The 20,681-nt window shown below is 51.9% G+C and overlaps 6 protein-coding genes across 6 annotated transcripts; 3 read left to right on the plus strand and 3 right to left on the minus strand.

Moving 5' to 3' along the window:
• Positions 1 to 1,492: 1,492 nt before the first annotated feature.
• On the minus strand, positions 1,493 to 3,262 carry MGL_2163 (uncharacterized protein; the record flags this gene model as incomplete). Its single annotated transcript, XM_001730657.1, has 3 exons — positions 1,493 to 1,621; positions 1,659 to 2,118; positions 2,160 to 3,262. The coding sequence occupies 3 exons, from the start codon at positions 3,260 to 3,262 to the stop codon at positions 1,493 to 1,495; spliced, it is 1,692 nt and encodes a 563-aa protein (XP_001730709.1).
• A 263-nt stretch (positions 3,263 to 3,525) lies between these two features.
• Positions 3,526 to 12,747, plus strand: MGL_2164 (uncharacterized protein; the record flags this gene model as incomplete). Its single annotated transcript, XM_001730658.1, has 1 exon — positions 3,526 to 12,747. One exon carries the CDS (start codon positions 3,526 to 3,528, stop codon positions 12,745 to 12,747), a length of 9,222 nt encoding a protein of 3,073 aa, XP_001730710.1.
• A 396-nt stretch (positions 12,748 to 13,143) lies between these two features.
• Positions 13,144 to 14,886, plus strand: MGL_2165 (uncharacterized protein; the record flags this gene model as incomplete). The annotated part of the gene is made up of 1 exon (XM_001730659.1): positions 13,144 to 14,886. The coding sequence occupies one exon, from the start codon at positions 13,144 to 13,146 to the stop codon at positions 14,884 to 14,886; it is 1,743 nt and encodes a 580-aa protein (XP_001730711.1).
• Positions 14,887 to 15,054: 168 nt separating this feature from the next.
• On the plus strand, positions 15,055 to 17,650 carry MGL_2166 (uncharacterized protein; the record flags this gene model as incomplete). Its single annotated transcript, XM_001730660.1, has 3 exons — positions 15,055 to 15,561; positions 15,594 to 17,514; positions 17,562 to 17,650. 3 exons carry the CDS (start codon positions 15,055 to 15,057, stop codon positions 17,648 to 17,650), a joined length of 2,517 nt encoding a protein of 838 aa, XP_001730712.1.
• An 86-nt stretch (positions 17,651 to 17,736) lies between these two features.
• On the minus strand, positions 17,737 to 19,157 carry MGL_2167 (uncharacterized protein; the record flags this gene model as incomplete). The annotated part of the gene is made up of 2 exons (XM_001730661.1): positions 17,737 to 17,754; positions 17,919 to 19,157. 2 exons carry the CDS (start codon positions 19,155 to 19,157, stop codon positions 17,737 to 17,739), a joined length of 1,257 nt encoding a protein of 418 aa, XP_001730713.1.
• A 121-nt stretch (positions 19,158 to 19,278) lies between these two features.
• Positions 19,279 to 20,505, minus strand: MGL_2168 (uncharacterized protein; the record flags this gene model as incomplete). Its single annotated transcript, XM_001730662.1, has 1 exon — positions 19,279 to 20,505. The coding sequence occupies one exon, from the start codon at positions 20,503 to 20,505 to the stop codon at positions 19,279 to 19,281; it is 1,227 nt and encodes a 408-aa protein (XP_001730714.1).
• Positions 20,506 to 20,681: the final 176 nt, after the last annotated feature.

Below are 20,681 nucleotides of genomic sequence, written 5' to 3' on the forward strand. Positions count from 1 at the left end.
TGCGCGAATGCCGCGCAGGGAACTTACTGACGGATGAATTCGGGTCCGTGTTGCGAACCTTTTCCGGCTGAGCTAGCGCATTTTGGTGCATGCTTAATCCGAACGGCCGACTGGATATCACGTCATGGATTGGCTGTCACTGGATATGCTGCCCTCTGATATCCACTGCGTGTGATATTTCACACCTGGGACTTTAATCATTTTCAATGATTGGCGAATGAATGACTAGAATTTTATGTTGTTGGATCGACGCATGTGGAAACTTAGCTGACATAATTCACTGATTTTCTACGCAGATGTGTGTTTTGATACGTTCCGCGCTTCTATTGGGTAGTTGTAGGAAATGTAATGTCTATGTTTTCATTCTTTTCATGCGAAAGCGGCGCCAAAATTACATGTTCGGTGAGTGGGTGATTGGATAGTGGAGTTCGTAGAATATAGCGAGCGATATGTGGTGTTAGGAACGCTGCCAGTCCGGTAGATCGACTGTGTACGTCGGCGTTGGCTCGATCCTCTGCGTGATTTTTCTCGTGTGACTCACATGACTTTTCACTGTGGCTGGAGTTGCTCACGTGCACTCTGGGCTATATAGGTTTCTGTTTTCTGGCTTGGTGTTATGAAGCAGGTGGACCGGTCCAATACTTTGTTTCGTCGACAACCGATGTTGCGGTTTAACTTGTGGTAGAGGGAGAGAGCAATTTGTCTGTTAGTGTAGAAATCGTAATTTGGATTGTTTTGGTTGTATTGATGTTCACATCAACTGGCTTATGCGCCTCTTAGCTTGTCGTTTCAAGAATGCTGTCTTTGCATGCTTCATTTCTGATCTAAGGTACAAATCATTCCCCCGTCTTTGCTGACGTGTCGGAGTTGAAGATGGAACTGACTTTTGGGAGCAGCGCCAGTTTTTTTGTGACCCGCAATCGTGGAAATGTGTTATCTTGAACCCTTAATACTCCAAATCATTATGCTCCCGTAAGGGTTGGTGCCTTCTGAGTCGTAAATCCATCGTATGAACTGACTGTATGGCAATGAATAAAGTTGGTGTGATACAGTGGTGGAAGCGTATTTGTTGTCCGTGTCAGGTCTGAGAAGTGAAGGTCTTGTGAATTCCCAATGTGAATCTCAATAGAGGCACATGTCCAGATGATGCATCTTGTTTGCTTGGAGTATGTGGTGGGCCGGACATATGCACGATTTTATTAGGCACTAAGTCAAAAGAGAGTTTGAGTTCAAGATAGAGCGACCCACCCCCGTCTTTGAGCGACTGGTCCACCTATACTCGCCGCAGACGCATAAGATGTCTTTAGGCTCACGAGCCATATGTATAGGTTAATGACAATCCCAGTTGATCATTACAAGCCCAATCCTTGTCATGTCATGATCATGGACCATGTGCTAGTATTTTTATTTATTGCTGATTCAGCTATGATACGTGCATTTCTTTGACCATCAGGGTATAGCTGGCGATCATGGTTCTTTGTCTAAGAAAGTTTTATGCCATACCCATTCCTTCTTCACCGCCTGCCATGGCCATGTTGGGAGCAGTAGGTCCACTTGCGCCTGATTGAGCTCCTCGCTTGGCAGAAACTACATCGTCGACGCGGAGCAGGAGAGATGCGGACTGGGGTTAACGTGTTGGAATAGTCATGCATACGTACTTCAATAGCTGTTTTAAGAATTTGGATCTTCACAGATGCACTCTCGTACAGTCCGTACTGTTTCATGTCCGCCACACGTCCTGTATTTCCGTCGACACCATATGAATACTCGCCATTCGCATGTCGCGCACGCAGCTGCGTCAATGTTTTAATCGTGTTTCCTCCACAGTTCTGAATAAGAGTTCGGGGAATCACTTCCATCGCATCTGCAACTGCGTGAACCGCTGCCACTTCAACGCCCTCTAATGACTGCCCAGCATATTGGGCGAGACCGACAGAAATAGCCATTTCCGTCGCTCCGCCGCCAGGAGCCAATAATGGATGAAAGACAATATTTCTTGCAACGGACATGGCATCAGCTAGGTTTCGGTCAATTTCATTTAGAATGTCCTTGGATGGCCCACGCAGCAGGATCGTGCATGCCTTGGGGTCTTGGCATTTTTCTAAGAACGTGAAATATCTGGAAGCAGGTTAGTTCAATTTTTCGAAATTTTTACGTACTCGTCACCGAGTTTCTCAACATGGAAGAGACCGCAGCGCGTTCCGACGTCAGTGTCGCGTAGGTCATCAACACGGTTCACAATTTGTGCACCAGTAGCACGAGCTATACGGTTGTTATCAGATTTTCGGACGCGACGGATGCAAGTCACATTCGCTTTAAGCAAAAAGTGCTGTGCTAAGTCCGATACTCCCTTTTCTGTGAAAACGAGATCTGGTTTAAATTCAAGAATCTTGTCACACATTTGTTTAACCTGCTGTTCTTCGATCTCAAGGATCTTGCTCCAATCTTCTTCGCGGGTAATTTCAATGTTCGTTTGTGATTCTCCCTTTTTGTATTCCAATGAGCAGTCCAATAGAATAATTCGTGGGCTCTCAATTCTCCTGCGCATTTTAGGGTGCGTGACATCTTTGTTGAGCATGACGCCATCGAGCACACAACTGTTCTCAATTTCCCCTCCCGGCACCTTTTCAACTCGTGCATATCGTTTTAAATCCACAGTAACCCCGGAAGATAGAGAATCGACTGAGCGTTGCACAGTTGGATCAATACTCGCAACAGTGCGGACGGCCTTGAGCGCAAGGCGGCACATGAGCTCGGACCAACGTGACACAAATTTGGTGCCGATCGAAGTTCTGATGATGGCAAGCATTTCATCGTCTTTTTCAATGTTCACAGGAATAGATATCGACTCAATAACTTGAAGTGCACGAGTCAGGGCTTTCTTGTACGCAGAAATGATCACAACGGGGTGCAAATTACGTTCGAGCAAAGGCATGGAGTACGCTAGCACTTCGCCCGCGAGAATAATTACACTAGTAGTGCCATCTCCAACCTCCTCGTCTTGTGCACGGCTTAGCTCAATCATACTCTTTGCGGCAGGATGAGCTACTTCGATCTCACGCAAGATCGCGTGCCCATCATTCGTGAGAAGAATGCCACCCATCGGATCCAAAATCATTTTGAGCATAGCCTTAGGACCAAGGCATGTTCGTATCACATCTGCAACAGTCTTGGCAGCTCCGATATTCGATGCCTGCGCCTTGCGTCCCGAATGACGTTCTGGGCCAGTATTCACCACGAACACTGGCTGCTGTGCGGACATGCTTCTGGCTACTGTGTGCCTTGAGGGGGATCAGCGGAGGTGACGCAACGTACCCTCTAACCCACGTGGTTAAAATCACGTGATTCATATGTATTGGTATGTACGTGATGATTCGGCTCGATCCATGGCTGCGCGTGGTTGGACAGGGAAGTATGTTCCGACATTCCAAAGCGCGGGCAATGTCGTGTCGCGCGTCTTAAATTTTGGATCGCGGCGAACGCGTTTCCTCTCTCCTTAGACGCTGCTCATCACCGTATCGGGTCATGGCGTTACGGGCTCTAAAGATTGGTAGAAAGAAGTCGGAGGGCCATCTGAGTCCAACGAACTCTGGAACGACGGCCGCAGATTCACCCAAAGGCCAACATGCCAAGTCGTCAGGGGGATCTGGTAAAGGTCTGCCAGATTTTAGTTTGACCAAAAATAAGAGTAAGAGCAAGTCGAAATTGACATCAACCGCTCACTACGAGACGACCTCCAGCAAGGGGAAGATGCCCGTGTCCTCCAACGCTGGTGAATCTGGCTCACTTCACGGTTCCACCAGCTCGTCCGACCTTAGAAAGCGGTTCCGTATGCCAAGTAACCTGTCTTTGAACAGCAAACGGAGTTTTGGGTTTGGTCGCTCGGCCAGCAGTGCAGACCCCTCGTCTAGCGTTGCCAGATCCTCTGCGGACAAGACGGTAAAGAGCGCGATATCAAATCCTACGCCGGGAACCCCGCCAGGTGTGCCATCTTCATCTTCAGTTGCGACGTCGCTAAGCCGTCAAAACTCGAGTGTGCCGGGGAGTCCTCTCTCAAATGAATCTGCTTCCATTAAAGACTTTATTCCTCAGACTCCTAAGGGAAAAAGTAAAGCATTTGAGACTGCACCTGCGACGCAACCCGTGGAAAGGAGCAGGTTTTTTGCGCCGGAGCATTTGCTCCGCAAAAAGTCATCGTCAGCGACGTTGCGATCTACGGCAACGTCGGGCAACCCGGGTGAGATTGTCACGTTTGCTAGTCATCGACCTCCACAGAGAGCTATTTCCACGCCAGCATCTCCCTCGCAAGCCCCTAACAATCTTTCCATGCTTCCTGGCACTTCGTTGAGCGGTCTTGCACCCTCGATTTCTGGTGCTGGTCTAAACTTGTCACTCGCTTCTTACAACTCGCCTAGCGTAAAATCGTCACACCCCTATTTGCCATCTCCATCTATGTCTGCAGGGTTGGGGACTCCGCAATCTGTACCTCCAGTGGACCGCTCAAATGGTGTTCCGGCATCCTCCAATGCTCTTTCGTATCTCATGAGCCATTCAGACTCGTCTCGCGGCGAAGTGTCTGATCTGTCGTCTACGACAGTCATCCAGCGTCCGTCAGAAGACGTTTCTATGCCTCGATCGGGCACGCAGCAATCATTAAGTGATACTGCTTCTATGTATGATGACTTTCAAAGCGTAGAAGGCACGTATGTTTCACATCCAACTTCGATGATGTTCGATGCCCTAGAGCATTTCGAAGCACCTGCAGATTCTGCGGCGCCGAAAGGCGAGAATGCGATTGATACTACGGAACCGCAGAATGTGAGTGGTGTTCCAGAGCGAGTTCCCCTCGGCCATCTCAAAGAGAGTTTACTTATCAATTCCGCCGGTCGTGCCCCTGAAGTTCAGGCCGATGAAATTAATGAAATCCCTGTAATCGTTCAAGCTGCCCAGGAATCTAGGGATCCGTTCAAACCGTCAGACAGTACTTCATTCAAGTTGAAGAAATACACGGGTCAAAATACTATGGGTAAGGCAACACTTTCTAGCAAGAACAGGGAGGGTCTGAATGCTCATTCATATGTGGATGAGGAAACTAATGTTGAGTTCAAGGATGCCACGAATATGTCTGAGCCCGAGTTCACGCAAACTATTTCACCAAGAATAAGCGAATCGTCGGCCTACACGGATGCACCGTTTCAAGATAGCGCGTCTCAAGCAACTCAGCCCCTGTCTGCGTCGGATCAGCCTGGTGATGGAGTTGTTTCAAAAGCTGAGACCACTACGTCAAAATCTGATGCGCAGTACAGGCCCGAGGCTGAGTCTATGTTTGGATTTGACAATGAGACGCGGTCAATAGATGACTACACCCCGTGCGGGAGCCAACGGGAGAGCTCGGAGTACTCATTAAAGACCTCAACCCCTACGGGCACGCATGGTAAGGTTTTAAGTCTGTCTCGCTATTACCCTTCGAACGTTTCGCCTTCAAAGGGTTCGAAGCGTGCCAAGCAAGCACCATCACCGACTGCAAATCCGTCCGAGCTGCTTGAGGAAATCATGTCAGACAGGACTTTGAATGCTGGATCGTCTGTTGCTAGCGGCAACAGACCACCTGTGCATTTGGTGGATGCTCTTCCACACTTGAGTACGCCAAGTGCGCTATTCAAGCCTACTGAGCCTTTGGCGTTGAAGAAATCAAATCAGTCCATCGCTCCAGATTCAGTATCGACGAAGACGGATTCTCCTGCACAGGAGCCTAGGAAGTCCGTAAGAACTGGCAAGCCTGTGGTTTTGGTGGACCCTGTGGTTCCTATCGACAGAGATACCGGGACCCCTGCTACTGAGAAGTCATTGCTGGCCAATATGCCTGTCTTGCCTAAGATCCCGCGCTCAATGTCACAAGACCAAATCAATCTCCCTGAGATTCTTCCGGTCCCTGTGGAACCGAGTTCGGCATCGTCGTTCGGCTCTGCGAAACAATTTTCGTCGTATCAATCCGTTCCGCTTGCACCAGTTGCACGGGATGTTTCACTTGTAGAGAAGCCCGTCACTCCTCTACCTGTCTCTGCGCCTCCAACGCCTATGAAGGAGCAACCTTTGCCCAACATTCCTGCCAATCATTATGGCTCATTCCCTCTGGCGCCAGTGGCCAGAGAACGAATTGTGAATGAGTTTCCGGATGGCGCGGATGGTATAACTGCTGCTGCACCTCATGCATATGACCTTGGCGTAAAGTCTGCTGCACCAGCCCCAGTCGGACTGCCTCGTTCTGTCTCATTGCCTTCTTTCTATCATGCAGATGCTTCGTTACCAGTGCCGCAGCCTCTAGAAAAGAATCGGCCAGATGCAGTGGAGAGTAACGACCTTAATCCTTTGGAATCTGTCGCAGAGGACCGTGATGAACTGTCAGAGATACCTCCCGAGAAGCCGTTGAAAATTCTGGGACCCCTCAAGGGGGCTGATTGGCGTGTTCCTTTGGCGAAGGGATCTGTTCAGCCCCCTCACGCTTTGAGCGAATCACCGAAGAAGGACGCTTCGCTTCCCGCGCCCATCTCTTTGACAACACCCGTATCAAATCATGCTCCCAGCTCTGAGAGTGTTTCGCATGAAGAGCATCCACAGGAATCACAGATGCCTCTTGAATCAAAGGAATCTGAACAAATGGATGCGGATGTGTCTAGAGATCGTTGTGACCCGCCGTTGGACCCTGAAGACTTCGTTGACGAGGCTCAAGTCGACACCATGGAACCTATTCCCGAGGCTTCCACAGAGACCCATGGATCGACAGAGTCAGAGGAAGCTGGACCTACAAGACCTGTGGCAGAAGGCTCCAAGTCTGAAGGCACTCTTCCATACGACGAAACTTCGCCAAAGCATGCCAAGAACGAGGCCTACACTGTACCTGTGAGGCGTTCTCAAGTCTCGACTGATTCTACGGGGCCCTCCGATCCTGTTGAATCTAGTGCAACCGGGTCACGTGTCACAGAGCCCATCGAGATCACGAAACCGACTGTGCCAATTGGTAATGGTCTAGCGGAAACCAACAGGGAAGATGACCCTGTGGAACCTTCGTTACCGGTCGACTCGCATCCCAATGTTCCTGTGAAACCGGAAGCTGTCGCACAAACGAAAGCGGAAGAGCATAGCATGCCCGAAGGTCAGCAAGCAACTGGACCACTCTCTCATGCTGCATCGGTGGATGCTAAGGTGACACATGAACCCGTTTATGGGAAGAATAGTAACCTAGCAGAATTTTTGTCGGAAGGCTCTGCCGACCCGGCGCAGACGCCTTGGGAGGGGTCTAGCGACTTGACTGGTCCAGTCAAGTCACTTGATTTGGCACCAAGGAACGCAGTTTCAGAAAATGATACTGTTGGTATCGCGGCCGATGATGCAGAAACCTTACAGCCCAGCCTAGATGGATCCACTGAGCTAATGCAGCCAACTTCTCAATTTGCACCAAGTCTTGATGCTCCTACTACCCGGGAAGACATCCCTACACATTCGGCGGCATCAGTCGAGCCAGAACCCGACATGCAGCCGCTTGACAAGAAATCTCATCTGTCTGCAGGCCATATTGCTCCTGCAAGAGACGCATCTGAACTGGGAGGCATGATGCCAAGCGAGTCAAGTTCTTGTGTTCTTCGTCCGCACTCGTTCCCTGGTCAGCCTGAACAAGGTCGTGTGCCTGTGGCGGGCTCTTTATCTGAAATACTACAACCTCCTGCTGCTGCTCTAGTTGAACCACCAAACTCAGGTGAGCCTCCGACACCCGAGTCTACGGATGCAGACACCAATCAACCTATGAGTCCTGCCGAACCAACGGCCGTGATGGAGACGCCTTCGTCGAGCGGGCAACTGGTCTCTAAAGACACGTCTGACGGGCCATTGGGTGACATTGACTCGTCAGCGCCAGTCCCTGCCACTGATTCGCAGGACGTTCAAGCTTTGCCTCCCACGCCCAAGCTACCTAAGGCGGAGGACTTGAGTGAGGGAGTTGCTTCGAAGTCAGAGGACGAACTGTGCGCCCCTGATTTTGAGGCGGTTGATGGGCACAAGCCGCTTCCGTCTGTACCGTTGGATGGCAATGATCTACCTCGATCTGCTTCACCCGGAAACGACCAGTTTGCTTTAGATGTGCTGAAACCTGACGAACCGGAATCTGCCTCTAAAGCCGATGACTCGATGCCAGGCGATCCTGGTGCGTTCTCGTCATCAGTAGGGTCTTCACGCCCATTATCACCAGATATGAATTCCAAGCGCTCTACTTCGGTTTCTCCGGCCGAGTTTGACGGAGATGCATCCGCAGAGCCCCCATCACTAGAGTCACAGGAGCAAAAGGAAGCGTCTAGCGCTATCGAATCTTTATCGGCTGTTGCTGGCGCTGCTGCTGATGCCGCGACAGGGGCAGCTGGAGCAGCCGCCGATGCAGCAACCGGTGCAGCCGGTGCCGCTGCTGGCATTGCGGCTGGCTCAATGCTTGCTGGTTTTTCGGCTATGCGCAAGCCAGCATTCATGGATAGCTTGGACGAAAAAGAGGATACCAAAGCTACTGACGAATTGTATGAAACTGATACAGATATGGAATCGACGTACTCTGCGACGCAAAGCACAGAGCCTGATCATTCTCACCAAATCAGACCAACCAAGGAGCCACTAGAGACTTCTGCATCATCTTTCGTTGGCGAACGAGATCCTGCCATGGAAGAATTTGGCCCGACTCCTAGTCATATGATGAAGGAGTCGGAAGAGTTCAACGATGATGAACAGCTCTCATCTGAACAAGAAGCTCAGAAGACATCAGAGGAGCCAAAGCATCGTAACACGTTTTTGCAGGCTGCGTCAGGTCTCTTTTCAGCCTCAGCCTTTGCATTTGCGAGATCTTCATGGGGTGGTGATTGGTCTTCGAGGGATTCTCCTAAGGATGAATCCTCTCCCTCGGATGAGCCTACTATCACTACTATTCCACAGCCCGAACAGACCACGTCGCTGGAATCTCGCTTGGAGCCGAAACCTGCGGCAGAGTCTGATTTGCTGCTCAAGTCTGACCAGCAATTGGCCTCGGATAAAGAAGACTTCCCGATGGAAGCGCAGCAGGATGCCGTTCCCAAGCTTGACGAGCAGGAGTCTGACCTATCGATTAAAAAGCGTACTGATGAGAATGTGCCAGAGCCAAGTTCGGAGTCGGCATTGCATGAGCCGAATGTGGAACTAGAGCCGGAATCGCAGCTTGCTTCGCAGCCGCCGTTGGCTGGTGCTGAGCATGATGCTGAATCGAAGCCACAGCCCGAGACTACGCTTTTCAAGTCTCCTGAGGAGCCTCTGGAGCGCGGCGCTGGATTCGGACCCGACGAGGCCGAGTTGCCGTCTCAGCGTGAAGCAGAGCAATTGCCGGAGATCACAACAGCCCCTGAGCCCCGTGTTAAGCATGAGTCTCAACCGAGCATTCTCGAATCTCAAGCTGGTCATGATGCTGGATTGCAGTCAGATTCAGCAGGAATTTCGGAGTCTGCAGATCAACCCAAGTTGCAGCCGAGCGTTGCGAAGACCCCAGGTGAAGAGTCAGTGCCGCATGTTTCTGATGCAGCATCTGTGCATGAGCCCGGGACTTCGCCTGTTATTTCGGGGGGCCATGTTGAAGGTGAGCGTGAGCCCAAGCCGGTATCGATTCCTTCGGATCAGATCTCCAAGTCTGAGCAACTGCCAGTTCTAGATGACGGTATTGCTCATGATTCCGATGTGGAGCACGAACGCAAGTCGGAAACGGTGTCTATGGAGCCACCGGTGAAGTCCAATGTAACTTCTGCGGTCCACGCTGAGCCAGAGCCCGAACTTCCGCAGCTACCGCCGAAGCCCGAGGCTGTGTTGATGCCTGATTCAAATTCCTCTGTCCATGTCGCGACAACCCCTAACTTCGTTCCTGAGCGAGGTGACTCATCAGTTGACGCAAAGTCTGACCGTATGTCTGGTATCAAGCATGTGCTTTCGTCGCATGAGACCGCGGCGACCCCTGCGATGGCCCAGGAACTAGAGTCAGTTCCCGCACCTGAGGCACCCGATACAGAGAAACTGGCGCTATCGTCGAAAGAGTCAGAGTCCGTTGAGTCAGCTCGTATGACTCCGATGTCGTCAGAGCCGACGATAGTATCGGAAAGAGAGACTCGTGCTCCTTTGGTTTCGCAACCAGAAGTAATCACTGTGCCATATCCAAAGGACATGTCGTCACAGAAGTTTGAAAGGCACACACCACTAGAGGTACCCACGTCACATGCAGACGCAGACCACCACGCACCTGTCAAGCCGATCATGGCACAAACGGCCGCCTCGCCGGAACTTCCGCATAAACCCATGTTCATGGGTTTGTATCCACAAGGCACCCTGCCATGGGCCGTGGGAACTGTGCCATTGCCTCATCATGCCGAAGTGCAAAGCCCACACACACAATCTCGCTTGTCTTCGTCTATGGCTGATGTCGATGACGCCTTGCCACCGAAGCCACCTGTTCTTGAGGAGAGTCCGTCGTCGATAACCAACTTGCGCCCTGAACACACTGTGCAAGGTATGCAACAGCCAGTCAGCTCTGATCCACCAGCGCATCCCCATGACAAAGGTCAAGATGTTCGATCAACACCAAAAGACTTGCCCACGGACCCAGCTCTGCCATGGCACATGCCAGCACAGGCTAAGATGGCATCGGAGCCTAGTCATATCGCTCCTTTGGAATCGTCTCTAGCTCTTAATCATGCTCTGGGCAACCAAGTATCTCCTGTGCCCGTTCAGGAGTCTTCATTGTCAACTGAGCATATGCCACGTCAGGTTGCAACTGATAATGCACAACAACGTGAAATGGGTCCCGCTCTATCGACGCGCATGGACACGTACGAGCGCAGCTCTTCTCCGTTGGTTTCTGCGCCCAAACCTGTTGCAGCGTCTATCCCTGATAATGTCGTGCCACCAAATGTCCTAGAAAAGCAACCCAGTGAAGCCATGCCCGCAATGCAAGGCCGTTCAAATCTTCATGACTTGGCTGACCAGGAGCCATCTCGTCGCTATTCGGTCGAATCTCAGTATGAGTCCGAAGTGCATGATGGAGGCTTCGAACCTCGGTTCCTTGATACTGTCCCAGAAGAGCGCGCTGAAATGTCTACGGAGGAGGACATGCCTCGCGGAGGCGCACATGCTGAGGCTCCAGCTATTTCTACTCGTGCTACACCGGCGAAATCCGGCAAACAACCGACCATTTCGACGGCACGCACACCTCTCCAGGGCACTGGAAAGTACGATCCTTACCAATTGAAAGGCTTTATTCGGGCGATGAGCGCCGATAACTACGAACATGCCATGCGTCGTGCTTTTAGGATGGGCGTGCCATTGGCTGAAATCCCTGCCAGTTCGCCGGAGTCCTCCACCGAGCCAGCTGAGAGCGGGAAGAGGCCTAGCGAGCTTTTCGCCGGCAAGGGTGTGCGATGGGATTCGCCTGACTGGTTACGATCACAACTCCGCAAGAATATCGAAGCCCCGTCACAGGCCGAGTTCCATGCCTTTTTGAAGAGCCGTCGGCAAATTATTCCAGCCTTTGTATGGCGTGATGCGGCACAAGAGCTCAAGCTGCCAAAGGAAAAGTATGTGCCTTTGACGCCTTCGCCATCAGCCAAAACAGCTGCTCGTGACTCCATGTCGGACCGCACGTCTCATACATCGCAGCCGAGCATCTTCGAAGATGCAAGCACATTTGAGCCATTGATCCCTGATGTTCCGCCTGACCTTGTTTCGTCGGAAGATACAAATGCACCGAAAGTACCTGAATCGCACCAAGCGCGTACTGAACAAGAAGCGCCTGTCACTACTAAGCAGACACTAGAAGAAGCTGCTGACATTGTTCCGAAGAAAAAGCCGTCCGCAACTGATTTAGGTGTGGGTTCGCTGATGTCTATGAACTCGTTGCTCTCGGATTCAGACCCTATCGATACGAGTCTGCTAAGCATGGATCAACTGGAGAAGTCATACCAGGGCAGAGTCCGCTCTCAGGCTCCCAAGACGCCTGTCGTCGTCCCGTCAATTGCATCGAACAATCCAGGGTTAACGCAAACTTCTGCGTCAACTGAGCCTGGACCCAGTTCGTCGTCATCGTCGTCAGCGTTGCCAGGCCTGCCAGGCCTTGCGCCTGTCGTTTCGCCGACATCAGCCACTATTGCTCCTGTTTTGACGTCGCCTGGTGGACCGTCTCCGGCAACGACGTCACCTGGTTATGTTCCAGTTCCAGCGTCAACGTCAGTGTCAGCGTTGTCCTCAGTGTACGCGCCAAAACACACTCAAGCGCTCAGCCCCATGGGGTCATATGCTCCTACTCCCTATGCGTCTCTGGACGCCGCTAATCACTCAGCTACTCAAGACCGTGGTGTTAAACCAGTGCCTGCCCCGACCTCAGTGCCCCTCAGCGAGAGCAGAGCGTCAGAGTTTTTGCCATACGCGGATGCAATGGCGGCCGGCACTCCGCAGCTGCAGGAGTCGGAGCCAGATATTCCACCCATGGTGCCACCGAAGTCAGACAAGCCATGGAAGAAGCATACTAAGCCAAGCAAGTTACCGTCTTCGTCTGAGAGTTCACAGCAAGACTCTAATATGGAAGCATTTTCGCATCGACCTACTCGCGATGATGTTCATTCGCATGTTGCTGATAGGCCCTACACAAGCAATGAACAAACCAGCATGATGCACCCTGAACATCAAGAGCTTGGCCTTTCGCTGTAGTACAAGAGCCAAGCTGTTCCCCATCATTGGTTGTCAAGTCCACAGCAACAAGTTCAGCAACCGTATTCTCGAGCCCCGAACGAACAGCCCGAGTACGGGCAACCTAAAGTGGAGCCGGCTCAATACGAACAGCTATCATACGGACGGCCTCAAATTGATCAAGCTCAGTACGAGCAGACGCAGTACAGGCAACCAGCAGGGCTAGAAACATCGTACGAACAGCCACAGGTCGAGGAAACTCAGCACGAACAGACTCAGTACAGGCAACCAGCAGGCCTGGAAACACCGTACGAACAGCCCCACGTCGAGCAGATACAATACGAGCAGCCACAGTATGGTCTGTCCCAAATCGAACAAGCTCAGTATGGGCAGCCTCAATTTGGTCAATTAGAGGGCATGGAAACTCCATTTGATCAGCTCCAGTACAGGCAACCTGAGGCTGCGCAAGCTCAGTACGAGCAGCCCCAATATGAGCAGGCACAGTACAATGGGCCTGAGTATGAGCAGTCACAATTCAAGCGCCCTGAAAACGTGCAAGTTCCGTACGAACAACCCCAGTTCGAACAGCCCCATCACAGGCTTCATCAAATGGCCCAAGTTCCGTATGATGCGCCCGAATATGAACGGTCTCAGTACAGTCGACCTCGAGTTGAGCAGGCTCAATACGCACAGCCACAATTCCGGCAACCTCTCATTGAGCAACGTCAGATCGATCAACTCCAATACAGTCAGCCCGCGTACGGTGATCGTCCCCAGGCACCGCCAAGTCAACCTGACTTTGTTTATGAACCTGCCCCCCAACAAAGGAATGGTATGTCTTCAGATGTTCCATATGCATACCCGTCGCAATATCCCTCTGCGTCGAAGGACCAGGGTATGAGAACACCGCAACGTGCGGGACCGTCCCTGATGCATAGTCCGCGCATGGCGCCAATGCCTGACGAGCAAATGTATACGATGGGCCGACAAAATATGGTCCAACCGATGTATCCCGAGGATAGATTTGCCGCCTATGGTCGTTCTGACCTGACCCTGAAGATGGACCATCCTCCTTCTCAACCGGAGTTTGGCGGCGTTCCAACGCAACAACCACCTCTGTCGCCTCAGCTCTTGCCTGGCCATGTGTACCCGCATGATGCCTACGCTCAAAGCGCGGCGCGTGGCCATGCGCCTGTCGCCCATGCTCATCCGACAGGGTACTCATCTCCCTACGCGAAGCATGCATATCCAGACTTCCGTGGTGCCCAGCCTCCGCGCAGAGCTGAAGTTCCTGGACCCTTTGCTCCTCAGCCGCAGGTTTATGATTCTTATGGCGAGCCTACGCCAAAGGCTATGGGATCTGGGTATGACCAGTCATTTATGCCACCATCCGATCCGCGGATGTATCAAAGCCCTGTGCGGTCTCCGCTGAATATGATGCAGCCCCATCCATTCATGCAAACGGCTACGCCGCCACGAATTCAGACTAGGCCCACATCACCGTCGAGGCAACCTTCTTACGGTCCCATGTACATGATGGAACCTAATCAGCCTCAAGGTATGCATGAGTTACCGTACGGCATGCCGTATGATCCACAAGAGCCAGTGTATGCACCTGAAAACTCACGGTATGCATACCCACCGGGTATGCATTCTCGTTATGAGCAGCCATCGGCCGATTACAGTGCATACTCGGCGCCGCAGCACCCACTTCCGCATCCACATCCACATTTTGCTATGCCCAACCAATCCATGTCATCATCATGGGAGCCGCCGCAATCGTCGGCAGCATCCATTTCCTCGCTACAAAGGATGCCGGGCAACGGTCTGATCGGCACGCCCCGCGGTAAAAGTGGCCTGCCACATCCGCATCAGTATGAATCTGGGTCAGCATATCCGTCGTCGTCGACGTCAGCGTTGTACTCGCCAAGGCCACTTGATCCTGACTTGCCTCCTGAGATTCCTTCGTTCATTTCAGCAACGCCCCAAAAGTTGGGCACTTCTCGTCCATTGGATCAGTCAACGCCACAGTCCCCCTCTTCGCTGCCTGGCGATGTGTTTGGCGGCAGACGTCGGAAGCATAAGAATAAAGGAGCCTCTAGCAGCCGCTCTGGTTGGGCAGCCTTGTTCCAAAATGATCCCTTGTCTGCCGTTCAATGAGGTGTAATGAAAAGCCGTAGTATCGAATCACGTGTGTGCAAAGGACAGTAGAGATCGTCTTTCAATTGTCTCTCCTTGGTGGAGGTGGGCAATTGACAACCGAGTAACGCGCGTTGAAACCAGTAGTTGAATCTTGCAGTGTCACACGCCCTTGAGTTTGTCTGGGGGATGCGTCCGTACAGGACTAGAGCGGCAAAAGCACCCCGCATCGTATACAAAGACTATTCTGATGATGACGACGAGAAAGACGCGGCTAGCGCGAGTTCGGAGGAAGATGAGTCTGATTTTAAAGACTCTGGCGCAAGTTCGAGCTCGAGCTTAAGCGATGTTGACCGGCACGAGCGAGCTATCTTCGCCATAAAGGATTCAGATTTAGGGGATAAGCAAGATGCCAATTTTTTTACTGATCCGAAGCGCATGGGCGTGAAGCAAGAAGATGTGCCCGCGCTTGGTCTATTGAGCTCTGACCACGACGATTGTCCCAAGCGGCGGTCGAAGATGATTCAAGATTCGCAGTCGTCGCATCTCAGAACTGATGACAGTACGAGAATGCTAGATCAATGCTCACATAATGTGCCTGCGAAGCGTGCACAGGCCGCCTCTGACACAGACAGCGACACGCCACTTGCCCAGCTTGTTTGCCACAAAAAACAAGAAAAGCCTAAACTCACTCGCGTACGTATCTTTCTGTCTTTGCACTTACGCAGTTTCAACGGTCTCTTGCTCAATTAAACCGCATGCATCCCGAGCTTATCGCTGTTTGGGATACTCTTCAGACACTGCGGCGCGACAAGACAAAGCAGGCACCGCGTGCTGAGCAGCCCGAGGGAGTCTCTATCTCGCTTCTTCCTTTTCAACTTGAGGGTTTGTATTGGCTGCAGCACCAGGAGGAGGGAGTATGGCGTGGCGGACTTTTGGCAGACGAAATGGGCATGGGAAAGACGATCCAGATGATCAGCCTTCTTGTTGCTGATCCAAAGCGGCCAAGTCTCGTCGTTGCTCCGACGGTAGCTATTCTCCAGTGGCGTAACGAAATGCAGAAGTACGCTCCCGGTCTTCGTGTTGTGGTTTGGCATGGGGCACAGCGATCCAGAGACAGAGACACCCTCAGTACTGTGGACGTAGTTCTGACTTCGTACGCTGTTCTGGAAAGCACATTTCGTCGTGACCGCTATGGTGTCACGCGCAATGGCCGACATGTGCGTGAGCAAAGCTTGTTGCATGCAATGAAATGGCGACGAATTATTCTTGATGAAGCGCATCACATCAAAGAGCGCACTTCCAACACGGCACGCAGCGCCTTTGCACTACAGAGCGACTTTAAATGGTGCCTAAGTGGTACGCCACTTCAAAACCGCGTTGGCGAACTGTATACAATGGTTCGCTTTTTGGGTGGTGATCCGTTCGCTTTTTACTACTGTCGGCAATGCTCGTGCAAGTCGGCATCGTGGGAGTTTCATAATAATAGCTACTGTGTCCACTGTGGCCACAAACCAATGGTTCACTTGAGTTTCTGGAACTTTATGATTCTTCGTCCTATTCAGCGAGATGGAACTGAAGAAGGCGAAGGCGAGGAGGCGTTCGCTAGGCTTCGTCTCCTGCTTGATTGTATCATGCTTCGCCGCACGAAGCTGGAGCGAGCAGATGACATGGGGCTGCCGCCGCGCACAATCGAAGTGCGTCGTGACTACTTCAGTCCTGAAGAAGAGGACCTGTATCGTAGCCTGTACTCTTCGACGACGCGCAAGTTTAGCACATTTCTTGATCAAGGCACTGTACTGAACAATTACAGCAACATTTTTACTCTTCTAACGCGCATGCGTCAGATGTCAAATCACCCGGACCTAGTCCTTCGTTCGGCAACGCGGTCGAATGTGGATTTGCTCGGCGACGTTGATCAGGTCAATGTATGCAAGCTGTGCTTGGAGGAAGCAGAGGATGCCATTCTATCCCAATGCCGCCATGTGTTTTGTCGGGCATGTATGCAGCAGTATCTTAATAGCTTTGAGGGTGATCAAGACCCAAGCTTCAGGCGTGACACCCAAGATGAGCCAGACTGCCCATACTGCCATGCTGTTTTGTCCGTGGATCTCGATGCACCGGCTCTTGAGCCGCCACAGCCATTGGCCGTACATGGTGATCCGAAGCGCCAAGGCATTCTGTCGCGATTGGATCTTGCTAATTGGCATTCCAGTACCAAAATTGAGGCTTTGGTGGAAGAGCTCACACACCTTCGAGAACAGCCGGACCGAACGATCAAAAGTCTCGTGTTCAGTCAGTTTGTTAACTTCCTGGACCTCATAGCTTTTCGGCTTCAGCGTGCAGGATTCCGAATTTGCCGTCTTGAGGGAAATATGACCCCCGATGCTCGTGACCGGACGATCCGTCTTTTTATGGAAAATCCAGGGATCACGGTGTTTCTTGTCTCGCTTAAGGCTGGCGGTGTTGCACTGAACCTCACAGAAGCATCTCGCGTGTACCTTATGGATCCATGGTGGAACCCTGCTGTCGAAGTGCAGGCCATGGACCGGATTCATCGACTAGGACAGCATCGACCGATTGTGGTGAAGCGCATGATCATTGAGAACAGCATTGAAAGTCGTATTATTGAGTTGCAAAACAAAAAAAGTACGTTGGACTCATTACAATGGATTCGCGTATTTCTAACTGTACAGGTGCTATGGTTGATGCAGCTCTTGGGAATGACGACTCTGCGATGGGCCGTCTCAGTGTCGATGATCTGCGTTTCTTGTTTACCATGTGAGTTCTGGGGCCCAATGGATGGGTCGTTGTAAATAGTAGGGAGGTCCTTGTCCGGCGACGGCACGGAGCACGATCCATAATGCCATGCTATCTGCACGGATAAAACTCGAGTACAAAAAAGCGCCAGCTTGCCGGATTGTTGGAGGCTGCCGTGCATCAAGGGTATCAATTAGCACGGGATGTGTGGCCATATCCCAAAGTGCGGCACTTTCGGTCCTTTCTCCCAAACTCGTGATTACGCTCGTAAGGGCCTCAACAATGGCACGCACTATGCGTCCGTTCGTCGCATGCTCATCGTAGAGCCCGATCCGTGTGGCATGCTGTTCCCTTTGGGCGGCGGCAGGCGTATTGTTGGGCAGCAGAGCTGCATACGAAATACGTGCGTGCTTTGGTTTGCCAATGCCTCGTTGATCGTGCAGCATGGTGTTCCAACGGGGCCACACATCTTTGAGAATGCGCCGACCGAAACCATCAGATGCACATTGACCCACGGCTGACACGAGCATAGTGGCATGAATCCATACGTTCAGATCGTTCTCTGACTGGAGCCCGGCACTTGAAAAGCTTGTGCCTAATCGTGTAAGGATCAATGGCCATGCCCGGTCCAAGACGGGATACAGCTCTGCTGTACGATTCTGCGGTGCTAATGTTTTAACGCCATCGCGAAGCATATCCAAAGCTCGCACACGGAGATGAGCGTCCACGTGACTAAGGAATGGTACACACCGGGCGAGAATGTCGGACACAACAGTTTGAAGACGGTCAGGTGGTGGATTCGGGTCCTCGTTCGTATTTTGGTCCGGGACTTTCGTGTTCGCTGGCGCTTCTGCTAAGTCATTAGCTGTAGACGTTGATCTCTGAATCCAAAGTCGGAACTCTTCGATCGCATCTGACGATCTCGGAGCAGGTGTGGGGTTCATAGACTGCACGGGCGCCATGACTGCGACGAGGCGTGCAAGGACAGCGAGAAGGCCATCACAGACATCTTCGTGTCCATGAAACTGATCTAGCGCCGTCAGCACTTCTTCCACAGCATCCTCGACCCATGGAAGTGCCTCGATGCCAAGCATTTCGATGATCTGGACCAATACCCATGGTGCTGCGCGTGCACTCATGAGACCCGTTGTAGGAGCGGGCTCGATCGAGTCAATCGTGACACCAGCATATAGCTCTGTGCGTAGTCCTGAGACAAGTCGATGACTCGCTGCTCCCAAGACATAATCCGTGTGATGAAGCACACAACTCCGTACGTCCGGATAGGCACAAGCGTCTGCCATACACTCCAATGCGTACTGGGCAGCACGTCGAACCAATTCGCTGCGTCGTCCTAAAGCGCCGAGAACAGGGTATAGGATATGCAGAAGGAGCGGACGGCATGACACACCAAGAAGCGACACTGCTGAAGCCAGAACACATAGGCTAATAGCATCACAGTGATCGCGGATCTTGAGGTATCTTTCACGCGCGCGCTCTATTCTCAACTTTTCAGGAGCTGCTCGCTGAGTCATACCAGACTCGATGCGCGCGCTCTCGACAAAAGAGACGTCCAGTGCAGGGCCGGTCTTAACAGGCAATGCGGGCTCTCCATGCATAGGCATGCCGCGAAGCAATTCAGTGTCTTGTGTTGGGCTAGCAGACATAATACTGTTGAGCTTGTTCCGAGCGCTGTTCGAAATCATTCGGTTCTTCCAACTCGGCTTGCCAAGCATGTTGGATACTCTGTACAACACGTCGTGCGAATGCATGTACAGCTTTCCGGATAGCGCGTCCTTGCGGCAGAGCCATCCAAACTTCCGTGTCACGCGCCGAGAAAAGACCACTCATTCCTAGCATCATTTCGTTCATCGCGAATAAGAGAGCGCGTGCTCGCGCAATGTCTGTGAGGCGGCAAAGCCGGGCAGATTCCATCATATAAAGGGGAAGGGCAAATACATCTTGGTATCGAACTGTCGATCCCTTTTGTACGGCATACTGCAGGAATATGGCTGTCGCTTGGCCCCATTCCGACCACATAAGGGCAAGTGCATCCATTGTGCTGGGCTCCAGGTCGGCAAGAACAAGCGATACATGTGGAACTGAGTCATCTGCGATCAATTCCAACGCATCGCTGGACATACTTAACGCACGTGCTAGAGGATCGATCCAGCGTTCGAACTGAGCGTCAGACGAAGCGAGTCGCAAAAACGCCGAATTTATTGACTGAAACTGCACGTCGCGCAGCTCTCGTGACAAAACTGACACACATACGGCAACTCTGTCTGCATGCATCCTCACAAAGGTATCATGTACTCGAGTAATAGAGCCAGACAAAGAAGATAGTGCGATATCTAACACACGGTCTAGGACAGAAAGCACAATACTCCCCGTGTCTTGCACAGCATGTCTCGCACATTCAACGACTGTCTTAGCGTTGGAAGGATGTGCAAGATCAAGCAGACAGCACGTCAAAGCCTCGCAAGGATCCATCTCAGTGTCCTGCCTTGCCCACTCGAGAGTTTCATGCATACGTAGCAGGAGCAGATGTGCCGACCGTGCGAGCGCGAGTTGGACAGGTGCATCGTCACGCTCATGTAAAGAAGTGAGAGCTTGAATGACTAGTAAAAGAGGCGGCATCGTCTGTTCAAACCAAGGCAGTTCAAGAGCATCATCTCTTACAGACGTGGCCGGCGTGCTTGGATCGCTCTGATCACTTATGGTGTCTGAATCGCGTTCCGAGTCCGTGTTGCTAGGCTGCATGCCCCAATCAAGACTCGCAAAGTCCTCCAACTTGGATGGCAGATTATATGTAGGTGGTGCTGGACGATACGCGGCTGTGAGCGAGTCATCCAGACACATGACAAGCATCGCTGATAACATGTCGATGGCGCGAGCAACAATCGGTGCGTGTGTTCTATTACTTGTGACCACTTTGACGAGAGAACTAGCAACACCAGGCAAAAAAGGACGCAGCCGTTCACTGCAAGCACTGAAATCTGCATCCACATTCTGTATTCGCAATGCAGAAAGGTTGAGTTGGGCGGCGTCGTCTAACA

The sequence above is a fragment of the Malassezia globosa genome, assembly GCF_000181695.2.
Source record: "Malassezia globosa CBS 7966 chromosome Unknown mgl_sf_5.1, whole genome shotgun sequence".
NCBI classification, from domain to species: domain Eukaryota; kingdom Fungi; phylum Basidiomycota; class Malasseziomycetes; order Malasseziales; family Malasseziaceae; genus Malassezia; species Malassezia globosa.